Source organism: Carettochelys insculpta, chromosome 9, assembly GCF_033958435.1.
Source record: "Carettochelys insculpta isolate YL-2023 chromosome 9, ASM3395843v1, whole genome shotgun sequence".
In the NCBI taxonomy this organism is placed as follows: domain Eukaryota; kingdom Metazoa; phylum Chordata; order Testudines; family Carettochelyidae; genus Carettochelys; species Carettochelys insculpta.
Window position 1 is genome coordinate 16506483 of NC_134145.1, and position 16991 is coordinate 16523473.

Below are 16991 nucleotides of genomic sequence, written 5' to 3' on the forward strand. Positions count from 1 at the left end.
TCCACTCAGCCAGGCTGGAGCAGCCCCAGCAGCTGCGGACAAGGGCTGCTCTGGCCAAACTGGAGAACTTCCACCCACAGCATGCTGGGGACCTGGGCTGGAGTGGAGCACTCGAGCTGGGCTGGAGCAGCCCCAGTCTCCAGTGCGCCACATGTACAGGTGCTACAATCAGCCAAGAGCAGCCCCTGTCCATGACACAGGGGATTCTCTAGCCAAGCTGGACAAGAGTGGCCTCCCCAGTCTGCTCACCACTGCCATTTATTGGTTAATTGGTTAAAACTAGTGTATAACTGGTTAACTCATCAAACGGGATTTTATATCCCTAAGCTTTAGGGCTTATCTGCACTACCCTGCATTTGAGACTGCAGGAGTGTAAGTAGGGTGTGCAGCAAATTCCCCCATGGTTTGTGTTAATATGGTCCTTTCCAAACAGGACCCACGAGGATGTTACAGTGTAGCACATTGGTACACAATGCTATTCACACTTCTGTAATCTGAACTACATGCTATAGTTGGTTGGTATTTCAATTAGATTTTCCAAAAAAAAAAGATTTGTTATTATACCATCAGGACTGCACTTAATACACATTGCAGTGTGTGTGTAACATTTAATGAGTTCGTGTTTCAACCACTTTACAAGCATCGAATCCTTGACAGGGACCAGATATTTTTATAAAACAAAACAGCAGACCTGTAGCACTTCAAAGACTAACAAAATGGTTTGTTAGGTGATGAGCTTTTGTGGGACAGACCCACTTCTTCAGATTTTGAAATTCTGGTAAAACTGACACAATGAGAATTTAACAGAAAGATAGAAGAAAATGAAATGAAAACTGATGAATCGGCTACACAGGGCAGAAGGAAGTTGTGGGGAGACATGCAGTAAGTGATTTTCTTCCCCTTCTCTGCCGTGTTCGTCTCCCTCCTTCTATCCTATGTGGTTGATTTCTCAGTTTTCATTTAATTTTTTCCTATCTTTCTGTTAAATTATCATCGTGTCAGTTTTCTTTTCGCAGCATTTACAGATCTGAGGAAGTGGGTCTGTTCCATGGAAGCTCATTGCCTAATAAATTATTTTGTTAGTCTTTAAAGTGTTACAGGACTGCCTTTTTTTTTTGTGAAGATACAAACTAACACAGCTACCACTCTGTGACAGATAGTTTTATGTTCTTCAAAACAAAAGTATTTAAATAGTCAAAATATTAAGATATTGAAAGTAGTCCAGTCATGCTGTGCTTTCCGTAAAGATGTGTAGTGTACACTTATGATCAATCTAACATGAGTCTGCCTTTAATTATACTTTTACCTTCAGAAGTTACTGGACTTGTATGCATATGGAGCAGATTTCAAACTGGGTTCTAAGTTTGAACAAGTCCTTTTAATATTTTAGTTGTGACAAAGAGCAATGGAAGAAGTGTTCTGTTTGTGGTTCGTTTATTTTAACTGCACTGTGGTGAAGAATGGTAAATGGAATTTGCCCTGGCAATAGGTGAATCTATTTAAAATATTGTTACCAATAGCATAGGAAGTTATTTATCATAGATCAATAATATTTTAATACTGCTTGTCTTCATTTCTTCGAGGAAGGTTTTGGCTTTTTCATGACTAGCCAGCCTACAAACACGACTTTAAGATATTTCCAACGTTGCAACTTTAAATTTGGCAAAGATTTAATTTCCCAAAAGTAGTCGTATGATATTTTTTCTGGGATGTGTTCATTGCTTTTAACTTATTTATCAACTACCCAAACTGAAGGTTCCCAACCTCTATAATATATGCTAAAAAGCACATGTTGTAGCACATTGAATTCTGCTGAACAAAACGCTCCGTTGTAGGATTCCCATCATCTTTCTCACAAACATTATTTGTGACATTTTAGTCAATATTTGCATGACAGAATGGTCAAAATTATTTAGTTTTAGGCATACCACTGATAACTAGAGCCATACTCTTTATCATTCTTTTCCATTCATTAGTCACTCTGTGGTGTTTTTAACATTTTAAAACACTCATGCAATTCAAAGGCAAATAGATTTCAGTTGAAACGCCTTCAAAATTATCTTTTTCCCTTTGAGTTGTTCAGCGATTTTTAACACTTCATATGTTTGATGTTTTTTTCTTTAGTCTCAGCAAGGCAAAGTTTTTGCCAGCTTTGAATACACTAAAGACATGAGTTGGAGAGAGAAACCAAAAGGTAACCTTAACTTAATGTGAAAATGTTATCAGACACAGCATAAGGTTTAGCCAGCCCAAAAAAGTGGGTATTTGCCTTCTAAGCAAAGGGTAATTTTTTATTTTTTGTATTTTACAACAAAACTGATTAGTGAATAGTCTAACACACCAAAAAGAAAAAAAGAAAAAAAGAATGTTGCCGTTAATAAAGTTTCTTCTGTGTGCCAGAAAACAGATGGCAGGAACTGAATAGTATTTTCTTTTGCCAGCTTTTTTGTATGCTTTCTAAACCTACAAGCTATTTTCCTATTTGATATTTAAATTTCTGACACTATGATCCTTATACTCTAAAAACAGAAATAGAAACTGAAACTTAAAATTGTAATAGAGTCAAGCTGATTATTGAATAGACCATACCATCATCTTTTCTGCCCTTATATATTTTCATAGTGCAGCCTAGTTTTCAACTTATCTAGAAAGATCAGTTGTTCCCTGAGGCATTCACTTTAAATATCGCTCCATTCTTTCCTTACTTACACCTTGGATTTTCCTGTCATTTGGCACAGCGGATCTGTGTGAACTCTTCAGGATATTACTTCTCTAGTAGTTCTAACTTTGTCTTCTGCCTGTGTGGCATATAAAAACTGCAGAAGCACAGTGCAGCTAGGCTGCCTAACAAAAAGCCTCTTTCTCTTCTGACTGAACCTCTCTTGTCGATGCCAACATGGTACTGATGCAGCAAAACACATCCTGATTTAGTTTTCTTTTAAGCTTCAGGCTGCAATATTGTGGGAGCAGAACTGTATCTGCATAGCAGTGATTGGTGGATATTCTGTTAGACAGAACCTCCTAACTTTAGAAGATTGTTTCAGCCTGATTGCAGTATTTCTGAAATTATTTGCAGAAGAGAGGCAGGTTGGAAGAGAGGAAGACAAACTTTGGGGTGCAGAGCTGGTGTCTGGAAAGAAGGAGAGCTTGGAGGTGGCAACCAGATTTTTAGTTACATATAATTCCTTGTTTTCTCAAGAGGCATAGTTCACATGAGGCTCACAAAAATCTGAAAAAGAAATTTTTCAGATGCCACATTGAGCTCGTCAAGTGTAAGGAATTAGGAGAAGACTTCCACCGGGGTTAAAAATTGGCACTTCAACCAAAAATGTACTTAAAAGGAATTCAGATGAGAGCCAAGAGGCAAGGTGTCAGGTATACCCCATTGAAAGGAGCCGTGAAAACTAAGTTGCCAACATGAAGCCATAATAAAAAATCGGACGTAAGCTTTGCTCATGTTGGAGTTGTCTATAACTGAGTAGTGAGCAGGTATTGACTAAAACTCCTGAAAATATTATTTTGCCTTTCTTTTTATTCTTAACTTACTTTGCATATTTTTATTTGCGATGTTATTCTGCTTTGTTTGAAATAAGAGTAATCCTTAGTATATCAGATGGACTCATTCCTCAGAAAATTCCTCCTTTTGTAAGTGTTTAAGTGTTTTCATGCCCTTAATTTAGTACACAAGTTCTTACTTGAATATCCCTTGCAAACTTTTCTCCTGGAGCTGCCTTTTTTTTTTTTTTTTAATTCATTGATTTGCTGTTGTGTAGAGTGATAAAGTTATGAGTAGAGTCTCGGAAAAGAATGAGTTTAACAAAATGTGCAGATTGAAAAATACTTGATAATGGTGGTGCTTAGAAACAGCTGAACTGGTATCTGTTCAATAGCCACTGAGAAAAGACCAGCTTTTGGAAGCGGCCTGAAGATTCTAACTCCTGGGTCAGTACATGATTTTGTGTGTTTTATAGACAGAGGTCAAAACTGCAGTGCCGTTAGTGCCACCCCTTCAGGGCAATCCAGAGAGCAACCTAGAAGTGACCTTGTGATGCTCTGCCCCTTGGCCAGAGGAACTGTGCCTTATTGTAAGCTTATACATCGTGGGGGGAGGATGAGGGATGAGAATGGGCACCAGAATGAATAGCCTAACAATACACCACATGCTTGGATCCCTTAGGGGTGGGGTTGTGACAAATAAATGTATAGGAAAAAGAGATGGGGAAGGGAAGAGATTGATGTATGTGAATGTGTTGCAGCCCAGTGGGGTCTCTATATATACTGAAAATGAAGGATGCTGTTCTTCTCTCAGATACACTGATGTAGATTCCTTTGAAATCAGTGCACTTTACACTAGTGTCAAACCTCCTGTGCAGGTGAGTTTAGAATCAGGCTCAGAGAATTGTACCTAACGTACAAGATCAGCTCCAAGCACCATGGGGAAACATGAAAAACAAGTACTCAGTCACTCTACCAATTACTACTGTTACAACTAACGATACTTTAATTAGGTGTATAAATGGAAAGTGCTCCTGTACAAAGATTCTTGTGGAAGTGATTTGAAGTAGTGCCTCAAATCCCCACCCCCACCCACCCCCTCAAAAAAAAAAACCTGAAGGAAAAGAAGGCAGGGGAGCGGGATCTGAAGGTTATGGTGGCACTGCAATAAAACACCCAGGGCTGGCCCATATTAGCTATATCAGGCTTCAGGGCTGTAAAATCTCATTGTAGATGTTCAGACTGTCACTGCAGCCCAGATTCTGGGACCCTATGAGAGAGGAGAGTCCCAGAGCCTGGGCTCCTGCCTGAACCTGAACTCTACATTGTATTTTTATAGCTCTGCAGCCCAAGTCCCATGAGCCTGAATCAGCTGACATGGGTCACTTGTGGGTATTTTATTGCAGGGTAGACATGGCCTAAGTGAGACTAAAAGAATTGAGTCTGACTGATATTAGTCGTGGGCTTTCAAACCACACTTTTTCCATTCAGTACAGTTAGATGTTTTCTAGGTTAACCATTCAACACCATCGTTACGGCGGCCACGTATAGGAGAGAACGATATGTGATGTTTAGAGTAAGAAATTATGGGCCAGGCCTCTTGCTTTTATTGCCATCTTTTGGATGCTGTAGCTTGAGAGGTAAATCACTTAAACTTTCCATGCCTCCAGTCATCCATCTATAAAATGGGTATAATCACCTTCTTCACAAAGGCATGTGGGGTTTCACTTACTGCTAATAAAATGCTTTGCGTGTCTCAGGTGAAAAATGTAATCTAATAAATCCACATTATTTTTGTTGTTAATGGCAGTTATTTTAATGTTCTGTTATTTATAATGATGTTTTTCTAGTTTTGTAATTTTTTATCAGATCACACATTTTGAAATGGTACAGCTCAAATCAGGTTTAGTTAATTACTGATTGAAGTTCAGACAAACACTGTAGAATTGCTTCATAGTGTTAGATGTCTGTATACGTAGTGTGACCAGAACCTTGCTCACTGACATTTTAAGATTATCAACGAAGCCCTTTGGTGTTTTAAACTCTTGGTTGGTGCACATATTGAGAACTTGGATGGCTTCTGAGCAGTTCAAATATTTCAAAGCACTTGAGATTAGTACAGTGTGAAGCAATTTAAGATTATTGTACTGCAGTTAATTTTAAATAAGTGAGCACTGCATCTGTCTAGAAACTCATATAGATCCAAATGGAAGTGCTCTAAAAACTGAAATGATCCAATAAATTTAAATCACTTAAGTCATAGAAATGAATAGTGTAAATCAGTTTGTGAGGGATGTAGGCAAATTTTGTGAAAAGAAATCTGAAGGTTGAGACTCAAATTAATTTTTTTTTTTTATTTTGGGGTTTATAATGATGAAAAATAGGCTAATTTATATATCTCAGGAATATGAGGGCAGCTTTTGCTGATTCACATAGTCTCTCTTGGCTCTGTATGTCCTTTTTTTTTTTTAATTTCCCAAGATTTTAGGGGCTCAGAAGTCCAACTTTGCCTAGATAGTGTTCCATTACAAATACCTTTCTCTCCAAACTTGTGTAAAAAGGCATATAAGACAAATAATGGTCCATAGCTAGAAAATGCCAAGTATAATTTTAAATGCAGCTGAAAAATACTGTAAAATTAAATATTTTACATCATGTATGCTCACTTTTCTTGTACAGCTAGATTACTTAGGGAATATGGATTTTTTCACCTCAAAGTCATCAATTCAAATATGACCCAAGTCAATACTTACCAAAATTAATTACAATCTGATGGCTTTTTGAAAGTCTATGTAAGGTGCATTTGTGGTCTCAGACCAATTCTGGTAGAGAGAAGTCCCTGTGAAAAAAAAGAGTTTCATAAGTATTAGAGGACCTGATTCAAACGCCAGTGAAAATCAATGAGAATCTACTACAATACTTTGTCATCAGGAGTATGAAGATACATGAACAGGTTCTTCTCAGATCTCTAGCACTTCCAGGTGGGCTTTTGGTAGGTACATACAACTCTCTTCACAATACACTGTTAGACTTAAAATTCCAAAGTAGCTTCCAAATATTGTGGCCAGAAACTTATTTGGAGTTTACCTGGCTATTCCATTTCACCATTTTTTCTGAAGTCTCTGAACAAATAGCATCAACTCTTCCTTCTCCCTGCAGCAGCTCAGTGTATTGGGTGATTGTTCACTTCAGGGTAATTTAAGTGTCTTGACAAATGACTGGTGAGGGTCTGAGTATAGCCCCGACACTGATGTGGATGCCAACCAAGTGGTTTCCTGAATGGAGTTTGAGCTCCCCTTGTTTTTTTGGGGATTGGTTAGTAGCTCACATTTGCAAAAAAATGTTTTCCATTTGCTTGCCCCATGCCTGCTGGGGTGTTCTAGGGCTGTGGAGTGACAAAAGGAAAGGGGCCCCATCTCTGTAGGGCCTTCTTAAGGCCTTACCTTACTTTTAGACAGTTGTCATTATCTTTGTCTAAAGGTCATGGCTAAATTGAATAAAAGGAAAGCTGTGTGTTCCTGTTGATGCACAAAGGCAGTATTGACTTTCCTAATCCAGTTTGCTGAGGGGTGAGAGAATTAAATTAGATATCTAAGCACAGAAATTGAGAGCCTTTGAAAACAAAGATAAGGAGACAGGCTGTATTTTCCCTTTCCTGGGAGCACTGGGCTCAAGATTTTGCAGGTGTGTCATCTGATCCATGGCTTGCATCGATCAAAACTGTGCCAATGCATATTTAATTAGCAAGGGGACCCTGGGTGCATTATGGCCATCATCCCTATATTGAATGGACTGTCAGACTTTCTGAATACCTCCCCACCCCCGATCCCTGCTTCGTTGTTTGGGGAGCTTCTGCATTTTGTCTGAGCAGCTAAAAGTTTCTTTGTTTTTAGCTGCTGATGCATACAGCACCACTGAGGAGAATACAAACAAGTAAAGTCCTAAAGTGTTTATTTTGTCTAGGAAAAGGGGCTGAACAAATTTGAATCTTTTGGGTTAGGGTAACGGATTTTTGTGTCTTCTGGAATTAAAAAAAAAATCAGTTGTGTGATGTTTACTTTAAGAATATTTTATTATAACAAACAAGATGTGTGCTATTGGGATTCCTTAAGGAATCCTTTGATGACAATTTGAATTAAGTCAAAGTTAATATTTGCTGCTGCAAAGAAATACATAGAAAATGTTCCAGAAATAAATCAATAAGCAGGAATCAAAGGCTGTAAGCTGGTTTAAAAACAAACAGATGTGAGTCAAATGCTTGTTTGTAATATCCAACAACAAATACGGGAATACACAGATTTCCCACATTCTAGGGCTATTGCACGATATCACTAAATCATTCATGGATGGACTCATGAAAACACACAAAGTTAATTTTAAATGAAAACAATTTTGATATAAATTTGGATTATTATTATCATTATAGTCAAGTTACACGTTGCTCCCATTTCTTATGTAATGAGTTTTTGCCTCAGACAAGTTAGCTTTGGAGTTTCTGGGGTATCTGCTTCCATCTACGTTGTTACAAAGCCTGATTATTCAGACAAAGTGTTGCTTGATAAACAGATGTAATACACAAAGTCTGCTTAGAATAAAGAGCAACAGACTGTGGGCACATGTTTTAGTCTCATTCAAACTCATCAGCATAGTCTGTTTTGTCGCTAGTCTACTTACAGGGTAGCTTAGTAACATCTTACTGGTGAAGTAATAAGGAGTTTTTTGCCACAAAAGTTTTATGGCAAGGGCTCATGGGAAATCATTTGCATACATCTTATTACAAAGGCTGACTACTTCCTGGCTTAGACAAAGTGTTGCCTGATAAACAGACTTAACGCACAAATGTCTGTCTGGAATAAACAACAGCAAGCTTTGATTTACATTTCCATTATCAAAGATAATCTCTTTCCCAGTGTACAGGAATTAAGAGTCTTCTTCTTATAAAAACCAGACTGGCGTCACAGCGATTTTACCATTTCAGAACCCTTGTTAATGGGTTGAAAGGATGCAACATACCGTATATGGGATACATAAAATGAGAACTAGAAGGCTGGTGTGGGTCTGTATGTGAGGCAGATATCTAGGAGAATGATACATGGGCACTTGGAACACCTTCTAAAATACTTGACTTGAAGGTTATGGATAGAGTTTAAATTTGGATCAGTGCCTTATTTAAAATAAATAATAGTACAGATCGCTATATCTGTACATAAGTTTGGTAGAATTTGATTTTTACATATAATTTCAATTTATTAGTGTTTACTTTGAAGTGTTTTAAAAATGTTTATCAATTTATATTTTCCCCTCAGTATTTACTTATCCATATTTTTCACTGTGCTAGGAGGTTGTGAGGATGTTAAACAGTGGAGGGGGTCAGAAAATAATTATTGGATGATAGTAGACATTTAGATTCAAAAAGCAGGAGCTTTATAAACTGTTAAAACACCAATTGTGAATACCACATGTCAAAATATGCAAAATAAATATTCTGAAAAGAAACTAATTAATTCTCAAGAAACATATTTACTGTACCTGTCTGATTATTTTTATTATTATTGGTGAAAATATTTTTCATCAGTTTGTGCATTAGGTGAAACTGACATTTGCCAATATTTGCTGAAAAATCTAATCCTTCCAAGTGTATCTGTAAATAACAATTGTAGTATATATAGTATAATGCATACATAGGTGTACATTGTAATATAAATTAAAATATTTAAATTTAGTACAAGTAAGTATAAAATTCTCAATACCTCTGCTTCTTTCTGTTTGTAAAACACTGGTCCCGTAAACTCATCATGCAAATTGTGTATAAAGACATGTAATTTAGATTTGTTTTACATATATAAATCTTTGGTGGATTCTTTACCCTAAACTGGAAATGAAAAACGTATTGCATGAACACAAATCATCCATATAAATATTTTATTACAAATAGGATTCTGAAACTTGAATAAAATATATCAGTTTATTATAAATGTTTCCCCATAGAACATGACGAACATGGAGCATTTAACTTGTGCACTTTTCTTCTGGGCAATACAGAAGAAAGAAGCTCTCAGCAGAACAGGGTCAGCATGGGCAGAGTTGGTGCGGTCTTTTTCATTGATCCCCACTGACATGCTTTTCCTCTGTCCTGAAGGGACCACCTCTCCTAGTTAGAAAGTAGATTAATTTCCATACCCATTCACACACTGGCTTCTCTGATGAAATTGCTAACAAGGATTCTAAGATGGGGATACGGTTTGGTAGGAATTAATCTGATGCCTGCTAATTCATTTACCATCAAGCGCCAGATAGCCAAGATGAGTTCTTTAAGGTCACATCCATTCTGGCCTTGATTCAAACAGGAAGCCTGTAGATGAAGAACATTACATGCCCTGCATGAAAATGTTGGAGGAGATTTTTTGTTTATTCTGCAGTACCACTCCAAGAAAATGTCTTGACTCTCCAAGGTAGCATAATTACAAAGTAGTATAGCAGTGGTAAGTGGATAAGTGTGTTTTGATTATCAAACTGTATAAGCAGTTGGTAAAACTAAGGTAGTATTTTTGTGAGGAAGTAGAACACTTCTCTGCATCTCCTTCAAGTCTGTTGCTTCCTTGTGTACAAGTAAAGACTCCAGTGTGAGTCCAATGATGTTGTTATCACCCAGAGCTCAGAGTTTTCGGTAAACCTTTCATATGCTCATTTTACCATTTGCCAAACAATGGATTACATCTATTCAGTGACAAGTGCCGAGTTAGCCTGTATCTTCAAAAACGGCAAGAAGTCCTGTGGCACCTTATAGAGTAACAGATATTTTGGAGAGTCAGCTTTCCTGGGCAAAGACCTGCTTCATCACATGCATGAGTGGGGAGGTTTCAGAGGAGGGTTTAAAGAGAGTATCAGTCAAGGGGAGGGCCAGAGTTGACAAGGTCTGTTCAGTCACGGAGGATGTGGCCCATTATCAGTAGCTAATGTGGAGGTGTGAACATCAAGAGCAGAGAAACTGCTTTTATAAGGGGCCAACCCCTCCCAGTCTCTGTTCAATCCTTGGTTGATGGTGTCAAATTTGCAAATGAATTGGAGCTCGGAAGTTTCTTTTTGGAGTTTCCTTTTGAAGATTTTTTATTGTAGGACTGCTACGTTTAAATCTGTTACTAAGCGTCTAGGGAAATTGAAGTGTTCTGCAGGTTTTTGCATGTTACCATTCCTGATGTCTGATTTATGTCCATTTAATCTTCTATTCAGTGGTACACATCACCACAAGTGCTTTTTCTACACTGTAGTGAGTCTGTGGTCAGACACATACAATGCACGACAGTTGGCAATTGGAATGGAGCTCCAGGACCGTCGGTTTCAGAAAGAACAGATTCCCCTTGCTTGAGCTAAAGGACCATGCCTTTTCGCAGTTGGAGGTCAAGTTCAAAATCGAACTCATATCTTCCACAGTGGCTTTGGGATAACGTGGGTCTGATCCTAAGAGGCACAGAAAATACTGGTACAGTATCAGAGGCTGCTTCAGAAAATCTGACCCATTTTATCTTTTTTTTTCACCCCCTCCCCCAGTAGTAATTGGCTGCTGATAGTTTAAAACGCAGTTTCAAAATTCGTTTCAGTCTGTTGCTCTCTGATCATTTTTGATATCAGCCCCACCTGAGCTCTCATAATCCAGTAACTTGAATGCACTCATACATGCAAACTTTGGCTAGTTTAGGGTTAAATTTCTGTCGTTGGGCTTTTTTAAAACTAAAAAATGCTGCTACTCAAGGTTAAGCTTCCTTAAACATAAAACTAAACTCCAGGATTTTTAAAAAAAAGAAAAAATCAGCACTGCTTGTAGTGCTTCCTTACTATAACATTTCCAACTCCATCTGAAATCATTTAACTACACCCCTTAATAACATGTACTTTATTGCAATATACAGATTCTTTGGCTTCCTACCAGCCCTAGCTTCGGGCACCAATGAAACTAGTTGTCGCAGGGGGCCCTGGATTCAAGAGGGGCTCCCATCTACCGTATATTTTGTTTTGTATGTTTTTCAATGGCTCTAATTATTGCAGGTGGTAGAATTTAACTGGCAATGTCGTTGCTAAAGAAAATAGGCATAAAGCGTAGAGTGTATTGAGAAAAGCAGCTATCAAATACATAGAGAAGAGAATATCAAATGCATTAAAATGCTTTATAATGTGTGATTTTATTGATTTCATGAAAATATGTCTAAAACAAATTTTCATTTATATAAATTATATCTAGCCTTAACGTAATTTATTTCTCTGGTCACCTGTTTGGCTAACTGACTCAGCAGGACTGGCACCCCACCCACAATATCAGAACCTGCAAGACATAAAACATTCAGAGAGCTGGGGTTTTAAAGTTTCCTTAGTCAACATGAAAAATAGTGTGAGGTATTGCCAACTCAGGAAAAAGTGAGGTGGGCTATGAACAAAATATGTAGTCCTCGCTCAATAAGGTTATAAAACACAATGGCACTGAATTTTGCCAATCCTTTAATTGTGTGGTGGTACAGTTATATGTGCCAGATCATCTGCAGCATCTGAATAAAACCAGGGAAACAAAATTCTGCATAGAAACATTTTGGCTAAGTGCCTTCTTCAGTGTTCTTATCTGGGGTTTCCATGAGACAGTACCTTGCATGACAATTCTGAGCAGACATTTTCTCAGTTCAGATTTTTGGGCGTCTTACGGTGATCTGTAGCATTGTATTTTCAAAGAACACATCTTACCATATTTTATTGTCTTTCACCAATTTACAAGAGCATTGTTTTGTGGGCGTATTTTTTACAGGAAAGGAAGGGTCACAAAAAAATAGGATTAATAGCGAGATGTTGCGGGGGGGAAGAAGACAAGACTCAATATGCTATCAGACATTCTAGGCTTACTATGATTAGCGTGCCACTAATTCTGATGCCTAAAAAGCAGCGCTAAACATATACAAAAATGCATTCTTTGTATCTCAGAATCCAGAGAGAAAGTCTGTGTCTCTGTGCTGAGTACAGGAGATGAAACATCGATGAAGAGAGAAGGTGCCGCGCTGGGTGTCAGAACCGTGCCAGTTCGTAGCTTGGCATCCTTGCATATACTAGTGATCGGCCATCCCCGCTGCCTGCCACTCAAATGAATTTTAAAATATTTTTGAGTTATTCATCTTATTTCCATGTTTCGTTGCTTTTCTTAAAAATTATGTTTACAACATTTTAAGATTATTTTTGTTGTAAAGGTCAAACTGGTTTGAACAATGGCTTGCTGAAGGAATAAAAACCATAATGTGTGTCCTGTGCAATGAAATATGTTGATTTAGTCCTTGAATATTAACTGAATTTGTAACCCTTGAGGCACCAGAAACATTACATGTCTGTCAAAATAGGGTGTACTCAATGTGACACTTCTGAGGATGGGCTTGTATGAAATATCTGCTATCCAGGATCTGAGCTTTGAGTGCATAAAATAGTGCTAACCTGCAAAGTTAATGTTTAAAATAAAATGATAGCAATAAAGCTAAAATATTTGCCAAACTTCCTTTAGGAATTGATTAAAATAATAAATATAGAAGATGAAGGACAAGTCAGTTTTTAGAGGTAGATAGTAATGTTGTGTGACAGCACATTTTCTTTGTTTGTTTGTTTGTTTCTTTCTTTCTTTGGCTGAACTTCATCTTAATTTTAAATAAACTTAACTACCCCAGCACTTTCTTTGCTATACATTACTTTATTAAACAAACTTTATTAAAATTATGTTATGTGCACCTGTCATTAAATGTAGTGTTTAATTTTTATGGAATTGTCCTTTAAGCTTTTGCAAGTTAGCTAATAGATACAGTCAGCAGGTTAAAAAAGAAGTATTTAAAATAGGCACTTTCTTCATAGTACTCAGTGGTAATTAAAATCTTCATTTGCTTAAAAGCAAAGGCCCTTTTAAAAGCAATAAATTAGCATTGCTTGACCCCAGGTTTCTAGTAGTGCTGCTTCTTTCAGTGCTATTAATACTACAAAGAAAAAGAAGGGGTACTGTTATCTCTCTATTGCAATAGAAGTAAGATTTTCAATTTAATCACAGTTAAATGTCATGACCTTTTGATCTTGCATTGACTTCTTACTGAAATGTAGTCCAATTTCAGATAGCTAATTCTAAACCTTTCACAGTCAAGGTGAAGTGAGGAAATAGATTTACCACCACAGATTTTTTTTTTTGATACGGTAAAAAATGTTTTCATTCTTTGAGCGTAGTGAGTTAAAACTTCTTTTGAAGTTTAAAATTATCCCAAATTGTTCTTTTATCCAAAACTAGTTGTGATTTCTTTAACTCTTACATGTTTCTGAAGTTCTGAAGAAAACCTATTGAGAGGTTGAATTTTTCTTAAAAAAATATTTTTACACGTCAATTTTTTCCAATTTGAAGAGTAAACAGTGGAAAAATGATTATGAAACAAACATATTGTTTATACAAAGCTTTTGTTAAAATATTCTTTTTTAACTAAAGGCACCTTTTTAGTACAAAAGAAAGTGAATGCAGGCAAACAAACTTTCATCAACAGAAAGTATCTTTGTTGTTTCAGGCGAATGTATTAGTGTGTTAGCTGGAGACTTTTAACTCGGAACCTGTAGAACACATTATTGGTGCATGTTCTGAAATCGGCAGTTCAGTATTTGATCTTCCTAAACACTGCTGTAAATGAGGAGAAATGCCGTTCATTCAGAGTGCTACATGACTGTGCCCTCAGTGAAAGAATGCTGAGAATCAGGCGTCTATCTGCATTATGAATTTATGTTGCTGTAACATACAAACAATAATCAGAACATGTTAACTCGCAGTGCTTTGTTACTTTTATATGCCAATTAAAAATACATTTCAGCTCTTGGTTCTGAACTGTGTTAAGTCTCGGGTTTGCATGCAACATACAAACTGAATTATAAAAAATGTAGAAAGTAATTTAAATCAGGCTTCTTCTAAGAGGAAGGTTTCAGTAAGCCTTATTTATGTTAATGTACAGACTGAACACCTCATGCAATGCTGTAAACAAGGTACAATTCTTCCTAGCGTAAATATGAGCAGTGCATTGGGCTCCTCCTGGCATTGTTGCGTCCTAGTGCAGCGTTCCTTTCCTTAGTTTGTACTTTCAACCTTTTGAGGAAGTCTGGCGCCTGTGATCTACTTTCCACAGCAGACCCTGTAATTTTTGGCTGTATTTTATGTTTTTCAGATTCAAGTCAATCTGAAAGTCCCAGCCAGCCAAGTGAAGCTGATATTAAGGACCAGCCAGAAAATGGTAAGTTCTTACCTGTTGCTACTTTGGAGGAATATTACAATAGTCCATGTTCACAGTTGCAAGAATTTACATTTTCAAGTAATAAGTGCCTCTGTCTAATGTAGAAAGACTCGTATTTTGAACAATTGACTAGAGAGTTCTGAAAGTGCACTGTGCACTCTCTTTAGGGTTACATGCTATGGCTTTGCACAAGTAGAGGAGCATTTGTCACTACAGTCCTGGAAGGAGATCTTTATTCCATCACAAATTGTTTTAATTAGAGGAATGCTGTTAAAGAGTCTGCTGTATACAAGACTGGGGCTTATTTCAGTATAGCAGAGGCTTTCAATCCATGGGTCTTAAATCAGGGGTTGTGTACAACATTACTTTCATTTTAACATCATTTTGATTAGTGATGTTTTCATGATAGCAGGACATTGGAAAGTACCTGATAACAATTTCTGTTCAGCTCATCCTTTTAGATTGCAGGATTTCAAATCATTCTGCAAAACAAAATAGTTGCTTTGGAGTAGTACAGATTGAACCTCTCTTGTCTGACACCCTCAGGACGTGACTGGTCTGAACGAGAGAATTTACTGGACCACAGAAGGTCTAGCAACCTTATCAACACTTTCATTGCTGACTGGGCTCTTAGAAGGCGTAAATTAGAGCTAAACTACAGCACAGAACATTGACAGCCAGGACTGATGGCTGTGAACAAACTTTATGGGACCAAGGGAACCTTGGCCAGACCTGTAGTAAGTGGTTGTCCAGCTAACAAAAATCATGCTGGATTATGGATGTTGCTGGATGAGAGAGTGCTGGATTAAAGAGGTTCAACTTGTATAACTTTTCTGTGACCTCTTCTCTGTAGTCCACAAAAATACATACAATAAAGCTGACAGGCAGCTCTGCTGAAGTACTGACATTATTGAGGCAGGACTGGAAATCTATGAACACAGCAGCTACTCAAACTATTAACCACTTCTTGAGCGGTAAAGTGTTTCAGAACTGTCTACATTTTCCTCGGCAGGCTCCTGAGAAGGTGGTAGTATTACATGTTGAGAAATGATGCAGTAGGACTGAAAATATTAATTTGCTGCTTCTTTTTTTGTTCTTTTTTTTTTAATTTCTAAAACAATTGTTTCTGGAGACAGACATTTGACCTGAAGAGAAAGCAGCCACATGGCTATGAATTTTAAGAATACTGCCCTGAGACTGCAACATTGTTTTAATAGGGAATTGTAAGCATAGAAGTCCCATTGAAAAAGGCTAAGCCAAAAGGTCAGTACTGTGAGATGGTACTAGTATTCTAAGATTGGACAGTTTCAAAGTAGTAGTAATGGATGTGTGGCACTGAGCTCTTGGAATAGCCATTGCAGCTGGCTTCCATGGTAAAAGAGCCTAAAGAATCATTTGCAATCAGATATTGAGCTAGGGAATTGATTCTGTGAAAGGATAGGTGAAGATACAAAGGGAAGAGTGAGAGGTAAGAACAGTACACCTCTTTCCCTTCCTCCCGCAGAAATAAACCAAAAATAAAAATCATAATCTCTTATTGGCCTCTCTGGCATTTGAAATTCTGTACCTTCTGTTACCACAGATCGTTATTTTCATTAGTTCTTGGAATCAAGAAATGATGACATTCAACATTGGAAAGAATTAAAATTGAGACAATCCCTAATTATTCTCAATTTTTCTAACATTTTTAAGAATTGTATTTATTATTATTAGCAATAAGTGTTTCTATTATAGTAGGACTCAGAGGACCCAGTGGAGAATGGGACCTCATTGTGCTGGATGCTATCTAAACATGGAAAAGAGGCTTGTGATGTGTGCTCTGAAGGGCTTGCATTCTAAAGCCCCTTTCACTCTTTTGGGGGCAATTTCTGATTTCTGAAAATGAGTGGTGCACTCTTCAGAGTTACATAGCATGGCTTCACACAACTAGAGGAGCATTTGTCACTGCAGTCCTGGAAGGAGATCTTTATTCCATTAAAAACTGTTTTCATTAGGGGGATGCTGTAAAAGAGCCTGCTGTATATAACATTCCTATACATACAGGGAAGAATTCTCATATTCCTTCAATAAATCTACCAGAGTTATTTTTGACTTGATTGCTTTTATTGCAGCCTTTCTTCTCTATGGTGCATTGCTATTTCCTTTAACATTTGGAATGTGTATATTGAATACTTGACTAGTTAATAAACAAACCACATGTAGGGATGAGTCAAAAATGCTGCTGCTCAG

At 37.3% G+C, this 16991-nt stretch overlaps 1 protein-coding gene across 6 annotated transcripts in view; it reads left to right on the forward strand.

Annotated features, from left to right (window-relative positions):
• The window catches only part of NFIA (nuclear factor I A), a 338556-nt gene that overhangs the window by 164245 nt on the left and 157320 nt on the right, over positions 1 to 16991 (forward strand). For all 6 annotated transcript variants that reach the window (XM_075003033.1, XM_075003034.1, XM_075003030.1 and 3 more), the window contains exon 3: positions 14697 to 14762. In XM_075003033.1, coding sequence (XP_074859134.1) covers positions 14697 to 14762 — 66 coding nt within the window. The remainder of the gene's footprint in view (positions 1 to 14696; positions 14763 to 16991) is intronic.